Source organism: Astyanax mexicanus, chromosome 17, assembly GCF_023375975.1.
Source record: "Astyanax mexicanus isolate ESR-SI-001 chromosome 17, AstMex3_surface, whole genome shotgun sequence".
NCBI classification, from domain to species: Eukaryota; Metazoa; Chordata; class Actinopteri; order Characiformes; family Acestrorhamphidae; genus Astyanax; species Astyanax mexicanus.
The window spans coordinates 6,624,677-6,646,097 of NC_064424.1; the positions used below are offsets into that span (position 1 = coordinate 6,624,677).

At 37.0% G+C, this 21,421-nt stretch overlaps 1 protein-coding gene across 1 annotated transcript; it reads right to left on the reverse strand.

Moving 5' to 3' along the window:
* Positions 1-2,253: 2,253 nt before the first annotated feature.
* Positions 2,254-21,408, reverse strand: LOC111193837 (V-set and immunoglobulin domain-containing protein 10-like 2). The gene is made up of 17 exons (XM_049466651.1): positions 21,122-21,408; positions 20,183-20,494; positions 19,784-20,068; positions 18,117-18,392; positions 16,630-16,890; positions 16,279-16,539; positions 14,887-15,180; positions 13,303-13,578; positions 9,952-10,227; positions 7,875-8,132; positions 6,321-6,581; positions 5,721-6,014; positions 4,867-5,178; positions 4,111-4,233; positions 3,576-3,600; positions 3,352-3,434; positions 2,254-2,451 (listed from the first exon to the last, which is right to left on the reverse strand). The coding sequence occupies exons 1-16, from the start codon at positions 21,270-21,272 to the stop codon at positions 3,371-3,373; spliced, it is 3,729 nt and encodes a 1,242-aa protein (XP_049322608.1). The 5' UTR covers positions 21,273-21,408; the 3' UTR covers positions 2,254-2,451; positions 3,352-3,370.
* Positions 21,409-21,421: the final 13 nt, after the last annotated feature.

A 21,421-nucleotide genomic window follows, 5' to 3' on the forward strand; every position in this document is an offset into this window, starting at 1 on the left:
TCCTACTACCATAACGTTACCTGGTATGGTGATTTAGTATGAATGAATGAATTTCAACTTATATAGCGCCTTTCTAGAAACCCAAGGACGCTTTACAATGAACACGTTTTTACACACATGCACATTACACATCAACACTCATCCACACACTGGTGAGAAGCGGCAGCCAATAGCGCACAGCGTACTCTCAAACGGAAACAACCCTCCACCTGGAGGACTGCAGGAGTGCCAATCCATATCTGGGCACAGTCATACACACACATTTACACACAACTTACATACATACCACACACTTTTTACACATACACACCAGATCAATTTAGAGTATTCAATTTTCTGGGCAATTTAGAGTATTCAATTTACCAAATTAATTTAGAGTATTCAATTTCCCAGATCAATTTAGAGTATTCAATTTTTCTGGGGAATTTAAAGTATCCAAATTACCTGATCTCCATGTTTTTTGGACTGTGGGAGGAAACCGGAGTCCCTTGAGGAAACCCACACAGACACGGGGAGAACATGGAAACTCCACCCAGATAGGGACTTGAACCCAAGACCCCAGTGCTGGGAGGCGAACGTGCTAACAGCTAAACCACAGCGCCGCCAACTAGTACATGAACTTCTACTGGAAACATGCTCTAATGAGGCCACTTATGAGGCCGTTATACTGTCACCTACAGGTGGTCGAAGAGTTTAACATAAAACAGTTTTTGTTTTGAAATTTAAATAAACAGTAAATACAGTAAATGTTTATGTTTTTTACTTTATGTCTTTGTGTTAAAGCAGCACTTTAACACTTTTCGTTTCATTGTGTTCTATAGAAGTATAAAACTAAAGTCCTCATATGTGGACATCATTTTTCTCAGAAACTACATCATGTAAAAAAGATAATTCTTTGTTGAAAAAAAAAATAAAACCATGTGGCACCAGGGGGCAGCTACCCCCCCTGCCCACCTTGAGTCCACCAGTGTGTGTACACTCTAAAAAACAGAGGTACGAAACGAGTACTTTTTTGTACTCAAAGGTACACTCTTCATAATTGTACCCACAAAGGTACAATATTGGTCTTAACAGGGTCAGATTTGTGCCCTCTGAAGTACAAAGTCATTTCTAACAGCAATAAGTACAAATTTGTACCATTTAACCAGCCAAAGGTACATTCTGTATTCTGTATCACTGTACTAATAAACAATATATATTTTATTTGCACATTTTTTTATTTGAAAGCCAGACAATTTTGCATCATTAAGTTCTTGACACATATTTAGTTGATGATAATGTTTATAATCTATATGATCTATACTTGCATAAAAACCATGGGTACAAAAAAGGACTTTCACTGAAAGGTACTTTTTTGTACCTCAATATAAGGTACAGCCCCAGCGACAAGCTTTGTACTCTTTTAAGTACAAATCTGTACTTACTTTTCTTAGTGTGTATGCATGTGTGTGTATTTGCATATCTGTGTCAGGTTGCAAAGGGTGGAACCTAAAGCGAATGAATGCCTTTATTAGAGGGGGTGTCCACAAACATTTAGACACACTGTATGTAGTGAACTATGGAGAGGAATTAGTGACTAATTGAAAAGCAAACACAACCATGCATAATTTTACACATTTTTATAAAATTTTATAAAATTCATAAAATTAAAGTGTTTTTTTAGCTTTATCTTTTAATCTACTTGGATTGTACAAATATATGTTATAATGCACCATAATGCAAATCTTTATAAGCTCTTGTAACATTCAAGAAAAAAGTAAAAAATTATCATTATAGCATGACTCATTGTGTGTTTTTAACTGCCTACCAGTTTTGTTAAATGTTTCTTGATATTGACATATAACACTAAAAACAGCTTCTGATGCATTATGTCTATAATCTATAATCTCACAAACTTCCACAGCATAAATGTTTATGAACAAAATCATTGTTCTATTAAATATCGCTACAACTTTAATACACACATAATCAATAGGCACTTACAGTACATTTTCACTTGGTACTTAACTCAATGAAAAGAAGAACTGCACTCTAATCACAGGTGATGACTAAGTCTGCTCATCTCCTGAGCTCATCCCTCTCTCAGGCTGAGGTCAGTACTATGCTAATATCTCTTAGAGAGTCATGTTTCAAGCAACAGCCCAGTAAAGGAAACTAAGAGCTCCCTACATTCATTAATGAGATTCTCATCTAACGCTTTCATGTAACGTGAACAAACACTCCAGTAGACACACACTCAAAAGCAAACAGAGGCACTGTTTTACAATATAGATGCTTTATTTTTTTTATATAGTAAATCAATCAATATCTGGTAGTGTAGAAGAGGTGTTTTAATAAAAAAACAGTGTATTCTGATAAGTCACAAGTTTTAAGTGTTGAAAGGACAGAAGAAAAGTATTGGACAACAGGCATTGGTGTGTGGCCTTCACAATGTAGTCTTGCTTGTGTCTGCTGGAAAAGAAAAGTTCAAAATGTTAAACTCAAAATCATTTTGATGATTATGGCTTACAGCCAATGAAAACCCAAAAATTAGTGTCTCAGAAAATTAGAATATTATATAAAACAAATTGGTACTTTTGGCAGTGTGGGCAGTGTGCCAAGTCCTGCTGGAAAATGAAATCCGCATCTCAATAAAGGTTTTCAGCAGAGGGCAGCATGAAGTGCTGTAAGATTTTGTGGGAAAACAAAACTGCACTGACTTTAGACTTGATAATAAAACACAGTGGATCAACACCAGCAGATGACATGTCTCTCCACACCATCACTGATCATCAGTAAATTTTACATTTCATTTGTAAATCAAGGGAGCAGAGTCTGGAGGAAGAGTGGAGAGACACCCAGTCCAAACTGCTTGAGGTCTAGTGTGAAGTTTCCACCAATCAGTGATGGTTTGAAGAGACATGTCATCTGCTGGTGTTGATCCACTGTGTTTTATTATCAAGTCTAAAGTCAGTGCAGTTTTGTTTTCCCACAAAATCTTACAGCACTTCATGCTTCCCTCTGCTCTGCAACTTTTTTGGAGATTCGGATTTTATTTTCCAGCAGGACTTGGCACACAGCCCACACTGCCAAAAGTACCAATTGGTCTTATATTGTATATAATATACTATTTTTCTGAGACACTGATTTTTGAGTTTTCATTGGCTATAAGCCATAATCATCAACAATAAAATATAAATAAAATAGATTACTTTGTGTGTAATACATCTATATAATATATTTCACATTTACTAAAATAAGAATTTATACTGAACTTACTATAAAGTAACTTTTCAATTATATTCTAATTTTGTATTCAGTTATCATCTTAAAAGTAGACTGTGAAAATTGTTTATGCTTATTCAGTAAAACCTGAACTGGAGGAACCCTCTCAGTGTCCTTCAGCTCCTCCACTGATCTCGTCCTCTGGGAGGTTGATGTTTTCTCTGGACTGGCTGTTAGAGATTATAGTTTAAAACAAATAATCAGGGAATGCTGCACTGCAAACAGTATGTTAGCAAAAAATGAAACACTCCTTTTTGGTGAAATAAGCTGCTTTAAGCACTCAAACTTTATTTGTAATTAAATTTATTTACCTGCCAAATATCATATCATGGAGACCTGCAAAAACACATTAAAGCATGATGAATAAATGATAATATGGAAATAAGAGACCACTTGAAAATGATGAGTTTTTATTTTTTATTTTACCAAATTGAAAACCTCTGGAATATAGTCAAGTTATCCAAAAGCAGTGTGTAAGACTGGTGGAGGAGAACATGCCAAAATGCATGAAAACTGTGATTAAAAACCAGGGTTATTCCATCAAATATTGATTTCTGAACTCTTAAAACTTTTTGAATATGAATAGTTTTCTTTTCATTATTTGAGGTCTGAAAGCTCTGCATCTTTTTTGTTATTTCAGCCATTTCTCATTTTCTGCAAATAAATGCTCTTAATTACAATATTTTTATTTGGAATTTGGGAGAACTGTTGTCCGTAGATTAAAGAATAAAACAACCATGTTAATTTTACTCAAACATAAACCTATAAATAGCTAAATTAGTGGAACTGATTGAGAAACTGAAGTGTATATATGTATATTTTACTGTTTTATAGAAGAACACTCACGTGGGATGTTGTTGCGGTTCCTCATGACATAAATGAAGATCAGCACAGTCAATACTGTCGCTACAAGCATTCCACCAATAGCTGCTCCAATAACAGCAGGATAAGCGTGGAAGGGAGGAGGGGCTACAACACAGAATGGCATTAAGGCCTGTTAGTTTAAAAGCACTGCGCGCCATGAAGACTGGACTTTTTTGACTGTAGCCACCAGTTAAACAGGATTATTTTTTTGTTATTATTATGGACTAATACACTATAACCATAACCAAATATACAGCAAAGTTTGCATTGTTATATGAAGACCAGTCTACACAAATGGTTTAGTTAGTTAGTACACCCCATACCCCATTTATTACTACTTAAAATATCTAAAATTAAAATCATGTGCAGCACCTTAGCTGCTAATTCAGGCTATGATGTTAATTTATTAAAAATGAATAAGCTGATGCCAAGAAAGCAATAAAGCAAAAAGAGATTCACAAACATATATAAATGATATAAACAATATAGCCTCAGCCTAAATCTCCCTCTGTTTATATACAGATATGTATTAAAATGTGATGTAATATATATATATATATATATATATATATATATATATATGGTGACTACAGCCTTGTATTGTCCATTTTAAACAGATAATGATATTTAACTTTCTGGAAATTAGGATGTTATATAGGAAAAAGTGGTCACTATACAATTATTTTGTTAAATAATATATTTGACAGTGTACACTATAAACTAATATAAAGTTTTTACCTGGACTCCTGATCTGTGAAGGATGTCCAGTGGTGCGGTGATTAACAGCCGTCACACGGAATGCATATTTTCCAGTAGGTTCCAGATTGTTGATCTGGTGGCTGCGAGTGCCGGGCTCCAGATTTTCTACCACTTTCTGCCAGGAAGAAACAATTTCACTCTTTCCTACAGAACCAGGCAGCTTCTGCTGCTCAATGAGAAATCCAGTGAGTTGACCATCTGTCTGCAGGAGCCAATCCACAGTGACATCTCTGCGCTGCTGGCTGTTGTATGTGAGTTTGCTGATGGTGACGTTTGGAGGCATTGGGTATCCTGAATCAAGCATATGAAAAATAAAAAATGTGGAAAAGTTGGCTGTTGGGAAAAAGAGGAAACAAACACCAGTCCGACCTGAAAATAATTAGTAAAAACAGACTTTAAAACAACATAACGTTGTTTAAATCATTGTGAGGCTCCACTGACTTGTTATAAGGAGAATAGAATCTCTAACTCTGTTGCTCTGGGCCCTTTTACGCCAGTTTCTGCACTGTGTGACTTTGGTTAAGTTATCACTCAACAATGAGTCATAACGATATAAGTGATGGTTCTGTACCGGTCAGCTTGGTCCCATCCTGAATAACGGATGTACCAGGAACAAGACATACCAATTCTCACATAATGCTTATAGTGTTTATAATGAGGAATGACCTATACATTACATTCTTTTTAAAACCCACTATATACAATTATGCTTGTGTTATAACATGTTCATTAGTTCATTATAAAAGCATTAAATGGTGTTACTGGAATTTACAAGTCATGTTTTGCTGCAATGTGGTTTAAGCTGATAAACATTAGTTTTAAAGGACACTTACTCATCACCACCAATAAAACAGGGATCTCTGCTCCTCCGACAGCGTTTGTAGCAGAACACCAGTACTGGCCACTGTCTATCCTGCTGTCTGTTTCTCGAACTGTCAGGTTGGACCAGGCTGCAGCTTGTTGAAGGATGTATTTATTGGGTGTATCTCCCACATTCTGCTTTAAGTTATTGTACCAGGTGACGTCAGTAGCTGCTGGATAGTTCTTACTCAGAATGCAGGTGAGCTGGACGTCATTACCCTCATAGACAGAGACCACACTGCGCTGTGTCATCAAGACTGGAGCCTCTGTAAATATGGAAACTTTATGGCTTATTGATGTTTATATGTTTATATGTTTACAATATACTGTCGAAAGTATTCGCTTCCCTGTCTTTAAATGCATGTGAACATGACTAATATCTAATTACTAATCTATTTTTAACTAAGGGGCTAATTATCCCCCCTTCACCAAACTTTTTCACCTGGCGCAATGCAGTTAGACAAGTACCGTTCTCTTGGCAATCATCAAACTGGGCAAGTGACTACTTTTAGCAATACAGTGTATAATTTATATAATTTCTGAGTAATGTAATATTAATAAACAGAACTTACCAAGCTTTAACACACACTGCTTGCTCTCTTTAATTAGTGGATGTTTGGCATGGCACACAAACGCTTTGCCACTGTTCGTGGCACCAGAGCGCAGGATCAGGATGTTGGAGTTCTCCTCAGATGTGCCCTGCATGTCTCCAGAACTTGATACCCACCACAGCAGAGCCAGAGGAAACCCACCCTCCCAGGAGCAGGAGAGCATCAGGTACTCATTATTACGAGTCACATATACAGAACACTGGGGTTCTCCGTAGGGCAGCCCTGGAGACGACAGCATATTGGAAAAGGTGCAGGAAATGCATTGTATTTTATTATTTCAAGTTATTAGAGAGTTATTAGATATATTTCAAAATATATATACATAATATATACATAATTTTTGTGATGCCCCCTTTTACAAATGTAAAATACACTATGTACATATCTAAAATTCTAAACAGATATGGAATATATATGGCCATATAAAGGAAAAACATACATGTATATACAATATTAGAAATTGGACTTAATCATTGACAGTACTTATAAACAAATATCTCAACAAATTATTAATTGACACAACTTAAGACATTATTAAGCATTAAGCTAAAATTTAATGTTTCAATTATTCAGGAAAAATTATGTAATGCGTAATAATGTATTAAATAATATCAATTAATAATTAGTTAAAACCTTACTTTACTATAGTAAGTACTGTTGATTAATGTTGTCATGTTGTCAAGTGTTACTGAAATATACAGTATTTTCTATATACCGGTATGTCTGGCTCTCAAAATAAGTATGATTGTCAATGTGAAAGACAAGCCCATAAAAAGATGGTATGGTTATGAATGTAAAATACATTTTAGAAGTACACAGAATTATGTTTTAAAAATGATTTTTACTAATTATTTAGATTAATTTATTATATATATATATCTAGTATACATGGATGCAACTACATCTAATAAAACCACATGAATAAAAATCCATAATGTATGTACATATAAAAATAGTATTATAGGTGTTTCATACATGTTACAAACCTATATCTACATTCAGTACTTAAAAAATTAAGAGACCACTTCAGTTTCTGAATTTGCTATTTATAGGTATATGTTATATATATTTCAGACCTCAAATAATGCAAAGAAAACAAATTCAAATTCATAAAGTTTTAAGAGTTCATAAATCTATATTTGGTGGAATAACCCTGGTTTATAATCAAAGTTTTCATGCATCTTGGCCTGTTCTCCTCCACCAGTCTTACACACTGCTTTTGGATAACTTTATGCCACTCCTGTAGCAAACATTTCAAGCAGCTCAGCATGGTTTAATGGTTTGTGATCATCCATCTTCCTCTTTATATTATATTCCTAATATTTTCAATTTGGTAAAAGTGGTCTATTATTTTTTTCCAGAGCTGTATGTATAGAGGTGATGTGCTTATGAGATAATAACATAATACCTTATACAGTAGATAACATATACGGAAACACCACTCTTGATATAGGGACATATAGTATATGGCGTATATTATATTTCTGTGTGGGTCAGGTCTGTTATTATACTTACATGTCCTGGTGCTGCAGCTCTGGGTGGTTGGTAAGGCAACATGTGACCCATAACAGGTGAACACAGAGCTGTTAGCAGTGTCAGGGCCTGCCTGAATCCGAGTGATATTTCCGAGTCCCTGTGGGTTGTCTCCATTTACATATGGACTCCACTTAAGTGTCGCTGGTGGGTACCCTCCCTCCCAGGAACAGTAGAGCGCCAGGTTAGTGTAGTTGTTTGATGGGAATATGGAACAAGATGGGACGCCATCTGGTGGATCTATGGAAACAAGGCCAGTGTGACACAGGATCACCAATAATCAGGCCTATTTTAGCTAAGTGGTGGAAGAAAGGAGATACGTCTTCATTTGAACCCAAGGAGGTCAGATAAGATTGCCTTTTCAGGGAAGAGAAATCAGCGAAGGTAGGATTCCTGAAAAGAAGTGTCACAGCTACGGTGGATAGCATGCAATAGATTTCAATAGATTTCTGTTTAGAAAGCACACAAAGAGATTTTGAACCTTCTAGGGAACAGGGGACAGGCTCTATGTATCATAGTTTAGACCTAGTCTAAAGTATAACACAAAAGACAATTGGGTTATATAATGTCTTGACTGTATGCACAGTAATTTACACTGACATGCCAAGGGTCACAGGACACGAATCAAGAATCCCTATCTGGGTGGAGTTTCCATATTCTCCCCGTCCCCGTGGACTCTGGTTTCCTCACAGTCCAAAACCGTGGAGATCAGGTAAATTAGATACTCTAAATTGATCTGGTGTATATGTATAAAATGTGTGGTATGTATGTAAGTTAGTGTGTGTGAGTGTGTAAATGTGTGTATGACTGTGCCTAGGTATTAATTGGCATTAATTGGTAAAATGCTGTAGTGCGTAAAATGCGACGCAGTCCTCCAGGTGGATGGTTGTTTCCGGTTAAGAGTATGCTGTGTCCCTTCTCAGCAGTGTGTGGATGAGAGCTGAGTATGAATGGCTGTGTGAAAAACATGTAAATTGTAAAACGTCCTTGGAATTCTAGAAAGGCGCTATACAAGTTAAACTTCATTCATTCATTCATTCATTCACAATTTAAAAAAACACACAATCAGGATCACAAAGATAATCAGATAAAATAATCAGAAGGAAGAATACTGATTTAAAGCACTGGCAGCTCTTGTCAGTTGAGCTTTAGCCAGTATTTTCTTATTGGAACTCTGTTTATTATTGGAATCTGTGTGGAGTGTGCTCTCCGAACATGCCCACTGCTATTCCCCAGCCCTTATTTCCACACTCAGGGTTGCCTGGTATATAACACAACAGCACGCAAACATTGTGCTGCAGTCATGGAAAAAGAGCAAGCTGGCAATTTTTCTGTTGAACAGGTAATAACTGACCTTCAGTAAGGTTGCTAATCATAGCTGGACAATCTACCACCACCACTAGTGCAGTAGAGACGCACTCAAAATTCTTTAATTTTCCTAAAAATCAACAGTGCGCTTTATCATTAGGTGCTGTGGTTAGCGGCTAATGCTAATGATGCTGCACCCAGCTTTATTGCTAGAGAAACTTTACTGAAAACTTTACCTTAGACAAAATATTACAAATCTAAGATTACTGTAAATAAATGTTTTTTTCAGGAGAGAAATCTGTGTAGATTAACATCCACCGTTCGTTTGACTTTGAAAGGATGTACTTTCCCCCAGCTTCCCAATTAGAAGGGAAATATGAAGACACCCTTGCTCACTTCAATGTAGACATTCTTTCTAGTGTCGCTTAATGCACGTTATAATCTGTTGCGCCTTTTGTATGAAAATAGACCAGAAAATAGACGTTTATTGATAGTGTGCCTTATGATACGGTGCACCTTATTGTTCAAAAAATGCAGTATATTGCAAATGCACATCATTTGAGTTCAATTGGACCCATAACTGTGTGAAGTGCTTGGGCCCGATAAATGCCAAAATAATTTGAAGGTGGACGCTCAGCTCTCATAGTGATATGAATGATATATTAATGACTCATAATCCCTGTACCACCCACTACTAGTATTATTACTATAACTCCCTATAAACCCATGCCATGGCAGTGAGAAGACTCACAGTAGACGGTGAGGGTGATGGTTTTCTTGGAGCGGGTGTTGAGTTGGGTGTTCTGTGCCAGACAGGAGTAGTACCCACTGTTCCCGCGCAGCAGCTTGGTGATAGTGAGCTGTGATCCAGTGTAGATCTCTGAGTTATTGTAGAACCAGGTGTACTGGCAGGGAGGATTAGAGGAGGCTTGACACATGAGAGAAACAGATCCTTTTTCCAGGGCGGAGTATCCTAGAGCCGTTACTGAGTAGGCCGCAACATCGACCTGAGGTAAATCTGGACCATCTAAAACAGAGAAAACACATATTTACTTATATGGAGGGAAATTCGAAACTGAATTCACTTAATATGAAACCGATTGAACTGATTAAATTATATAACATAGAGAAAAACTGAAAGATAACCTATGCCTAAGTTGAATAATACACCTTAAGTGAAACATTTCCTTGGGATTGTCTTTAAAAACCCCTTGAAGGTAAATGTGCTGCGGAAAAATGGCCTAAGTGTTTTCTAATAGCTTTTTGACAGGATATGGACCCCTAAATATCCCCCTAACCCTTGTGTGGTGTTCATATTTTTGTTACTCATTTACTTTGTTACTTGTATTTAATTCAGCAAAATTAAGCAATTTTACATTAAAATGCTTTACACATGCTCGCTTCACCTAAATTGCAAGCAATATAAGCAGCTTACATGGTTAATATTTGCCCTTTACCTTTCTTATGTTACATTTCTTTCAAAAAGTGCTACTTTTTTTTATTAGTTTTTTAATAAAATGTAAAAGAAAATGAATTAAACTCAAGATATGAGTAGAAAATTTGTTTAGTTTCAAATTTACAAATGAAGCAATGTTTATTAGCCCTTGGCCAATCATACTGTATGTAATATAAATGTGTGTGTTTTTTTTTTTTTTTTTGGGGGGGGGGGGGGGGGGGGGTGTACAGTGTGTGTTTATCGAACATGTGTTTTGATATATGTTTTTCACAAAAAAATAGCCAATGCCAATGAGTTTGAGTTAGAAAAAATATTTTTTTAGTATCATTTGATGAAAAATGAAAACGGGTCCCACAGACCCGAACACCACACAAGGGTTAAATATTGAATTTCCCTTAAGAAAATTCTTAAGTGTTGCATAAAGTCCCCCTAACTCTCTATACCAATAGAATTCTTTAAGGGACATAAAACTTAAATAATTCTAAAAACTGAGAAAATTGTTGTTTTATTAGATTAATAAATAAGTTCAGCAACTGTGAATTGTGTACTAAAGTAAAGGAAAAAACCTAGCTAACAATTTTTAATTAGAAGAACATTTTATGAATGTTAAAGTTAGCATTCATAGAACACTCATTCTGCCAAGTTTTATTAAATTGTTCTTAGAATGTTTTTAACAAACATTTTTAAATGTCTGGTAACATTGCTGCATATCACTTGTATCAGTGTTGTAATTTTTAGTTTTAGCAGTGTTACTTATTTGTAACATTTCCAAAATGTTAGTATCCTTCTATCTGGGAAAAGGTATGTAAGAAGTGTTCTAACATCTTTGGGATGTAAAGCTTCATTTTGTCACACATTTTTAGAACGTTCCTGGAAACATGAGTGTTTGGGTGATTTTCTTCTGTTGTCGCATTAAAAAAAAAAAAAAGTTCTTTGATGGTTTAAAAAAAATCGCAAAATCCTTTAACAAAAAAAAAAACAGCAACATTTACTGAATGTTTATTACTGTTGACGAGTCATTGACACGGAGGTGCACAGAGTTTTAACCTTGCTTACTCTTCAGTTTATCTAAGATGCGTCTAACAAATATGACATACTGAACTGTAGCAGATTAATAATTGATTTTTGGATTGGAATAAACCTTATCAAAGAACAAAGGGTAGATTTGTGTGAGCCGATAGTAAAGACTTAAATTACAGGAAGTTTAGGAATTAGGTAAGAGACACCAACAACTGGGATGGTTATCTGGTACAACTGGTACAACTGGGAACTGTAACAGACACTATCTAGATCAGCGGACTCCAACCCTGTTCCTGGAGAGCAACCATCCTGCAGTCTTAGAATCCACCCTAATCATTCCTACCTGATCCAGCTAACAGCTGCCTTCAGACCTACAGGGACATGCAATATGTGACTAATGTATATATACACTAGTACATAAAAAAAAAAAACAGAATATAATTGAAAGGTTACTTTATTTCAGTAATTCAGTTCAAAATGTGAAACTCATATATTATATAGATGTATTACACACAGAGTGATCTATTTTAAGCATTTATTTCTTTTATTGTTGATGATTATGTCTTACAGCCATAAGTTGACAACATTTATGGAGATGTGGATTTCATTTTCCAGCAGGACTTGGCACACTGCCCACACTGCCAAAAGTACCAAATAGTATTATATAATATTCTCATTTTCTAATCATCAACAATACAAGAAATAAACATGTGAAATAGATTACCCTGTGTGAAATACATCTATATAATATATGAGTTTTTAGATTTTAAACTGAATTACTGAAATAAAGTGACCTTTCAATTATATTTTCATTTTTTGAGATGCACTAGTATATTACTATAAACAGTACAAGTCAAAAGTTTGGACCCACCTCCTTATTCAATGTTTTTCTCTTTATTTCTTTATTTCAATTATTTTCTATATTGTAGATTATTATTAGAGACATGGAACCAGTTGAGGGATACATATGGAATTAAGTTCTTTGTATTTTTTATAGGTAAATGTTTGAGTAAAATAAGCATTGTTGTTTTATTCTATAAACTACGGACAACATTTCTCCCAAACTCCAAATAAAAATATAGTCATTTAGAGCATTTATTTGCAGAAAATGAGAAATGGCTGAAATAACAAAAGATGCAGAGCTGTCAGTTTATATTCATAAGGTTCAGAAATCAATATTTGGTGGAATAACCCTGGTTTTTAATCACATTTTCATGCATCTTGGCATGTTCTCCTCCACCAGACTTACACAGTGCTTTTGGATAACTTTGCACTCCTGGTGCAAAAATTCAAGCACATCAGCTTAGTTTGTTGGCTTGTGATCATCCATCTTGCTCTTAATTATATTCCAGGGGTTTTCAAATTGGTAAAAATAAAAGAAACATAGTTCTCTTATTCTTTTCAATAGCTGTATGTGCATATATTAGATTTGTGTCAATGAGCGTTTTCTATTTAGCAGTATAAGGTGAGTTAGATTTGGGTGGGAGTTGAAATCAGCACGAAAAGTACAGTAACTCTCCAGGCAGAGGGTTTAGAGACCGCAGTACTAGATGCTTGGATAGTATATCAAATCAGATATATAAATTTAACACATGGAGTAAAAAGGATAACTATCTACCCACTTACACAAAACATCCAGCCATGTATGCTCACTGCGCTGCTGGTTAACAGCGTTTCTGGCCAGGCACCTGTACCAGCCGCTGTGGTTACGGGTGACTGAGGTGACATTGACCAGGCTGTTGTTCCAACTGGCCGGTGTTGTGAGCAACCCACTCTGGCTCTCCTGCTCCCAGCTGTAGTTTACAGGACCTGTGCCCTTCTCCACAACACAGCGCATCCACAGCGACATGCCTTCCACTGGTGAAGAGTCACTCAGCAAGACGTACGGTTTGGAGACAGGCACTGCAAAACACAATATGATATTGAAAAGGAAGAATTATTTTCATTTTTATGAAAACACTGAAAATTGGTCTAGCAGTTTAAAGTGCTGCCACTATGATCAGGAAATCACTGGTTCGAATCCCGGTTATGCTGCTTGCCATCAGCTGCCGGAGCTCTAAGAGAACACAATTGGCCTTGCTCTCCCTGTTTGGGTAGATGGCGATCTTTCCCCTCATCACTCCTAGGGTGATGTGGATCAGCACAAGGCTGCGTCTGTGAGCTGATGTATCAGAACCGAATTGCTGCGCTTTCCTCTGAGCGTTAGTGCTGTGATGCTTCTTTGCAAGGCTGCATCAGCAGCAGTTTGAAAAGAGGCAGAGTTTGACTTCATATGTATCAGAGGAGGCATGTGCTAGTCTTCACCCTCCTGGTGTTTTGGCATTACCTGTGATGGGGTATTTATAGCTGAATAGGAGCTGCATGTGTGGAACAATTGGCTTAGCTAAACTGAGAGAGAAATAAGACAAATTTTGAAATACAATTCTAAAAAATAAATAAAGATTCTCAGAATTGTCTTTGTCTGCTTATCCTTTTCTGTATATAATCTTTTATAATTCATATACAGGTAATAACTGGTGTTATTACTTCACCTCTAGGCCCAAGATCAATTCCAACTGATGTTGAGACCAAGACGAGACCTTACATTTTTTTAAAGCTGATGTACATAAGTTTTGGCATTTAGGGCCCTCTCTGGTGAGAATGGGTAATTGCACCGAGCATGCAGAAGAATCATTTTGAACTGGGCGGGTGTGATGCGGTCTCCTTTCAGAGCGGATGAATCCGATTCCAGGTTATGTTCAGTCAGAGAGAGAGAAACTCTGTTTCTTTTATTTTATTCTGGGTGAATGAGCTACTGAGCTCTGAGTTTCCTCTTCTGAAGTCACCATTGCTCCACCAGCCGCTCACGTTCAGTAAAACTGAGCCCAATTCTCTTTTAGAGGCTGTATGTGTGACATAAGTACATAAGGACGTGTGACATGGCCAGAAAAAGAACTCCCGGGAAAAGTGACCCGACACCCCAGTTTTTAGAATGAATACATTAAGCTTAGCAGGGATGGTGGTTTCAGCACACTGGTACCATAAAACACAATATTTTTACCCCTCCTCCACTCAGAAATGCTTCTGCTTTCAGTTTAGAAACAAAATAATACGGACTGCCACTTTAATATGGGTTTGTAGAATGTATATATCATAATATATCCTTGTTATCTTAAATTAGTAAAGCATGTAGGTTATGATACATTAGTTATATGTTTGTAGTGAACTTACTTATCACCAGCAGTGTGATGGGAATCTCAGCTTTTCCAACAGCATTCGCAGTAGAACACCAGAACTGGCCACTGTCTGTCATGCCGTCCGTCTCCCGCACCGTCAAGTTGGACCAACCGGCAGCTTGCTTCACAGTATACTTTAAGGGTTTATCCTCTACCCTTTGCTGTGTATTACTGCGCCAGCTGATCTCTGTGACGGCAGGGTAGCTTCGGTTCAGAATGCAGGAGAGCTGGACGTCACTACCTTCTAAGACTGAAACCACACTGCGCTGAGCCACCAACACTGGAGCCTCTGGAATCAAAAAGCACATGGAACAGCACTTTACACTGCACTGTAAGCCTGGATAGTTCAATTAACTTAAATAATGTGAGGAAAACAGTTTAGTTTTTTAATATACAGCTAAAAATGCATGCATAAAACTTATTATGCTTTTTTTATTACATTTGACCAAGTGAGTAAAACCAATTTGTATTTGGTCTTCTTTTTGGTTTCATTTAACTAAAATATAAATTTGATATACACTTAGAAAACGAGATGCAGAAAGAAATGCTGCAGAGTGAAGAGTAGAGCACACAGACAACACAGAGTTAGCAGCTCAGAAAATTATGTTTTTTTAATTTAACAGCTTTTTAAACTAATAGCGACCTCAAAAAAAATACATATTCAATTTTCCTTATGTGTATCATTAGTGCATAGGACCATAATGATAACTGCCAATTTGGAGCTTGATAGTTTGTATAGTTCTTGAAAAACAGTTTTCTTGCATTGGCTCCACCCCCTGGGGGGCGTATGTCTACATAAGTTGACATGGTACCTCAGAGTCATGTTATGATCAAATGTCTGAAGTGGCATTAATGTCAGGTTAAGCATTCAGAAGTTATAGATGTTAGAGTAAATTTGACTGCGCCCCGGTAAGACTTATTTGCACATAGAGGCCATATAAATTATAAATGTCAATTTTTTTTTAAATAATTGAGGCTTAAGCTCTGCTGAGTTGTTTGACACCAAACATGTCAGGATTGGTCAATGACCCTAGGACAAGTTCAAGACCAGAGAGTTAATCATAATACATAATCTACAAGTTTACCTAAGGTAGCCTGGGGGGAATGACTACACACTGACGGTAAATGTCAGAAACTGGAAGAAATGACCACTCTGCAAATAAATGGATCCAGAAGCCAATGGAAAAGAAGCTGCCAATAACTAACAAGCTAAGCTCAATTATCATATGTCGATTTAACTCAAAGACCATTTAAAATACAGTATATGGCTGCAAACCTTGACCTAACCCAAAGTAGTTGAGTAATATTTGAAATGATAAAATTTGACAAAAAATAGATTAATTCATTAGAGTCCATGTATTTAAACACGGTTAGAAACAATCCTTACCCATTTTTAACACACACTGTCTGCTCTTATTGGCTAATGGATGTTTGGCATGGCATACAAAGGCCTTGCCGCTGTAATTGGAACTGGATCTCAGGAGCAGACTGTTGGAGTTCTCCTCAGATGAGCCCTGAATGTCCCCTGAACCTGAGGCCCACCAGAGCAGAGCCTGAGGAACACCACCCTCCCAGGAGCAGGACAGCAGCAGGTACTCATTATCCCAACTGGAATTAGCAGAACACTGGGGTTCTCCATAAGGAAGCCCTAGAAAACAGAAGACACTGCCACTGATTAGTGGATTGATTCTGGATTAAACAGTCCAAAACACTCATACACTGATGTTCCAACACTCACATGTTCTGGTGGTGCAGCTCTGTGGAACATTTAACGCCACATGTGATCCATAACATGTGAACACAGAGTTGTTAGCTGTGTCAGAACCTGACTGGATCTGAGTGATGTTTGTGATTCCTTCTCTGTTTTTTGTTCCATTCGAATATGGACTCCACTTCACAGTAGCTGGAGGGTCTCCACCCACCCAGGAGCAGGAGAGGGCCAGGTCAGAGTAATTGTTCACTGGGGACATGTTACATGATGGAGCTCCATCTGGTGGATCTAGAGGTACAAATCATTATTTGTATTCAGATAAAAAAAAAAAAGTTATCTGATTATTCAAGTAGTCATGTAAATAGTACACTCATATTTCCTAAATTTAACCTATTTATTTCCATTGGTAACCAATAGCAACTGTTGGCTAAAGACATTTTAAGGGAAAAGGCTTTAAAAAATAATACTGCACGATGACTCAAATTTAATTCCACCAAATACTGAATTAATAAAGGGTCCTGGTGAAGTCTGTGTAGTGTCACATGATGTCTTCAATATTATTCTACAATCATAATATTTTTTTACATAGAGAAAAAAATATATAAATTGAGAAGAGGTGTTTACAAACCTTTGACTGGTACTGGTAACTTTATTAGGTGCAGCCATATAATGAGTAAAAATGTTCACAGCAACAATACTTACACTTACATTTATGGCATTTAACTGACGCTTCTGTCCAGAGTGACTTTTGGCAGTGTGGGCAGTGTGCCAAGTCCTGCTGGAAAACCAAATTCGCATCTCCATAAAAGTTGTTCTTACAGCACTTCATGTTTCCCTCTGCTGACAACTTTTATGAAGATGCGGACTTCATTTTCCAGCAGGACTTGGAACACTGCCCACACTGCCAAAAGTCTTACAGCGCTTCATTCTGCCCTCTGCTGACAACTTTTATGAAGATGCGGACTTCATTTTCCAGCAGGACTTGGAACACTGCCCACACTGCCAAAAGTCTTACAGCACTTCATTCTGCCCTCTGCTGACAACTTTTATGGAGATGCGGATTTCATTTTCCAGCAGGACTTGGCACACTGCCCACATTGCCAAAAGTACCTATTGGTCTTATATAATAATTAATAGGTTTAATCTTTAACAATAAAAAAATAAACACTTAAAATAGATCACTCTGTGTCTAATACATCTATATAATATATGAGTTTCACATTGTTAACTTTTTACTAAAATAAATAAAATAAAATAACTTTTTAAAGGTGTTCAAATTTTTTTTGATGCCCCTATATATTCTGGTACTTTTTCTGCAAAGTTCCTGTTTAACAGGTTTCTGCCCTGTGCCCTCTGATCCTACTGGTCCAAAGGTAAATGATTTAGCAAGCACAGTCATTATATGTATGCATATAAGGACAGGAAATAATAAAATCAACACAAATGGACAGATTTAAGAGATATGGCTACTTTACTCATGTGGTGATAGTCAAATGTTGTGTTAGAGCACTTACAGTAGACAGTAAGAGTTGTAGTTTTTGTTGAAGTAGTGTTGAGGTAACTGTTCTTGGCCTGACAGGTGTAGTTGCCTGTCTGCATCCTCAGGATCTTGATAATGGTGAGCTGTGGTCTGCTGTATATGTGGGAGTTGTTGTAGAACCAGTAGTACTGACTGGCAGGGTTTGAGGAGGCTTGACACATGAGGGAAATGTTCCCTTTCTCCAGGGCAGAGAAGCCACCCTCTGTTCCTGAAGAGGGTGTGACATCAATTTGAGGCAAGTCTGGACCATCTGCACAGAACAGACAACTATCAACATGCATGCAATCACACTTTATATACATCTGTATACTACAAAAAGGTAAATCCTCTTAAATCTAGTTTATATGTCTAAAAACTCTTATTTTTTGCATTGTTGTCAGGATTTTCTAAGTATAATCAAATAATTTGTAAAATATTTATTTCAGCAGTTGAATCTACTGAAGGTGTCTTATTTCATTACTATTTAATACTTGAAAAACTTGTTTGAGTGTTCATGACTATGATTTAAAATCATTAACAGAAACAAAATAACACACCTAGATGCAACAAGAGGACAAAACTTGCCTCCCTCACTGACTTTAGACTTGATAAAACACAGTGTATCAACACCAGCAGATGACATGTCTCTCCAAACCATCTTTAACCATCAGTAAATTTTGGTTTCATTTGTAAATGAAGGGAGCAGAGTCTGGAGGAAGAGTGGAGAGACACACAGTCCAAACTGCTTGAGGTCTCCACCAATCAGTGATGGTTTGGAGAGACATGTCATCTGCTGGTGTTGATCCACTGTGTTTTATTATCAAGTCTAAAGTCAGTGCAGTTTTGTTTTCCCACAAATTCTTACAGCACTTCATGCTTCCCTATTACTGAAATAAAGTAACTTTTCAATCATACTCTAATTGTGTGAGCCTTCTTTCAAATGTATAAACTCATTATTTTGTACTAATGCTGTTTTCACTTACTGTACTTATTAGAGGTGGGCGGATCGATTCAAATATTGATACGCTCCATACCAACGCTGGTATTGGTATTGAGCTATACTTGTGTAAAAAGATTGATACTCAAGCTTTTATTTGGGGGGATATTTTTTTTATAATCTGTTTATTTAAGAAAAAAAACAGAATTGGAATGAAAGGAGGAAAATTCCTTATTTTTATTGTTTTTCCTAAGAGTAATTCTATTAGAAAAAAGAAAACAAGGAAGAAAGAACTAGGAAAGATGTCTAGTGAGGGACCATTGTATTTTGTATTGTGGTTTCTCCTTTTCTACCTCAAAATATATACATTTTCCTAATGTTAAGGCAAACTTTGTTATGTTACTGTTTCTGTTGTTTCTAAACAAAATTTTTGATGGTGATAAAGTATTTTGTTGTCACATACAATGTTTGGTGAAATTCTATCCTCCTTTGGATGTATGAAGCTTAAATATTAAAAAGTATCAGTATTGGCTTCGATATCTGCAATACTTGCCCTGCATTTAATTGGTATCAGATCGATACCAAAATTCCAGTATCGCCCACCTCTAGTACCTATATGATCATATGATTCTCACATATAAAATTTCATTTTACTACATTAACTCCTTCTTGGTGCTTTTTTTTTTTTTAGATAAGTGTATCTGAAAACCTTCTAATGTACTCACATATAACATCTAACCAGACTCGGTCACTGTACTGCTGGTTAACCTCGTTCTTGGCCAGACACCTGTACCAGCCTGTGTGGTTACGTGTGACCCAGGATATGTTGATCAGACTGCTGTTGCTGCTCTGAGTCAGCGTGGTGACCAGTCCACTCTGGCTCTCCTGCTCCCATGTGTAATTAATGGGCTCCGTGCCATTCTCCAGACCACAGCGCATCCACAGTGGCGTGCCTTCCACCGGTGAGGGATCACTCAGCACAGGGTAGGGTTTAGACACTGACATGGACACTGTCACATGATGTAAAAGACAGTACAAGATGTAGTAACTGATACTCAGCAGAAGACACTGTAACTGTACTGTAACTGTATTGGCCAGTTTTACAGTATCCTATCAGTTCTCACCTGGGCTCTTGATGTCAGAAGGATTCCCAACGGTGCGCCGGTTCACCGCTGTGACGCGGAAAGTGTATGCTCTGCCAGGATCCAGATTGTTGATCTGGTAGTTGTGGACGCTGGGCTGAACATCTACTGCCACTTTCTGCCAGAGAGAGGCAATGTCACTCCTCTCCAGAGGATTGGGGAGCCTTTGGTACTCTATAATGAACCCAGTGATATCACCATCTGTCTGGTTTGTCCATTCCACGTTAACGTCTGTCCGCTGGCGGCCGCTGTATGTGACTTTACTGATGGTGATGTTTGGAGGCACTGGGTACTCTGAATTAAACAGGCATTGATATGAAAGTTAATGATGTTGAGTTAATGTTTTTTGGTTGTTACAAAGAAAATCAGTCAGTGGCATGACAGATCACAGACCTACACTCTAAAAAACAGAGGTACGATATGAGTACTTTTTTGTACTCAAAGGTACACTCTTCATAATTGTACCCTCAGTGGTACAATATTGGTCTTTACAGGGTCAGATTTGTTCCCTCTAAAGTACAAAGTAATTTCTAACAGCAATAAGTACAAATTTGTACCATTTAACCAGCCAAGGGTACATTCAGTATTCTGTTTCACTGTACTAATAAACAATATATATTTTAATTGCACATTTTTTATTTGAAAGCCAGACAATTTTGGATCATCAAGTTTTTGAGCCATATTTAGTTGATGATAATGTTTATTATGTTTATAATCATAACTGGCACAAAAACCATGGGTACAAAAAAGGACTTTCACTGAAAGGTACTTTTTTGTACCTCAATATAAGGTACAGCCCCAGCGACAAGCTTTGTATTCTTTTAAGTACAAATCTGTACTTACTTTTCTTAGTGTGTATACAGTAGTTAATTATCCAATTATTTCTCGTTCACAGTGTAAATGAATTAATACTGAACTCACTCATCACTTGCAACTGTATGGGCATCTCTGTTCTTCCAACAGCATTTGCAGCAGAACACCAGTACTGCCCACTGTCCACCGCACTGTCTGTGTCCCGCACTGTGAGGTTGTACCAGGGTGCAGCTTGCTGGAGGATGTACTTTTTGGGCATGTCACTAATGTTCAGCTTTGAGTTGTTGTACCAGGTGATCTCTGTGAGCGCTGGGTAATGTCTTATCAGTGCACAGGTGAGCTGGATGTCACTGCCTTCATAGACAGTGATCACACTGCGCTCAGATGTCAAAACTGGTGCCTCTAGAG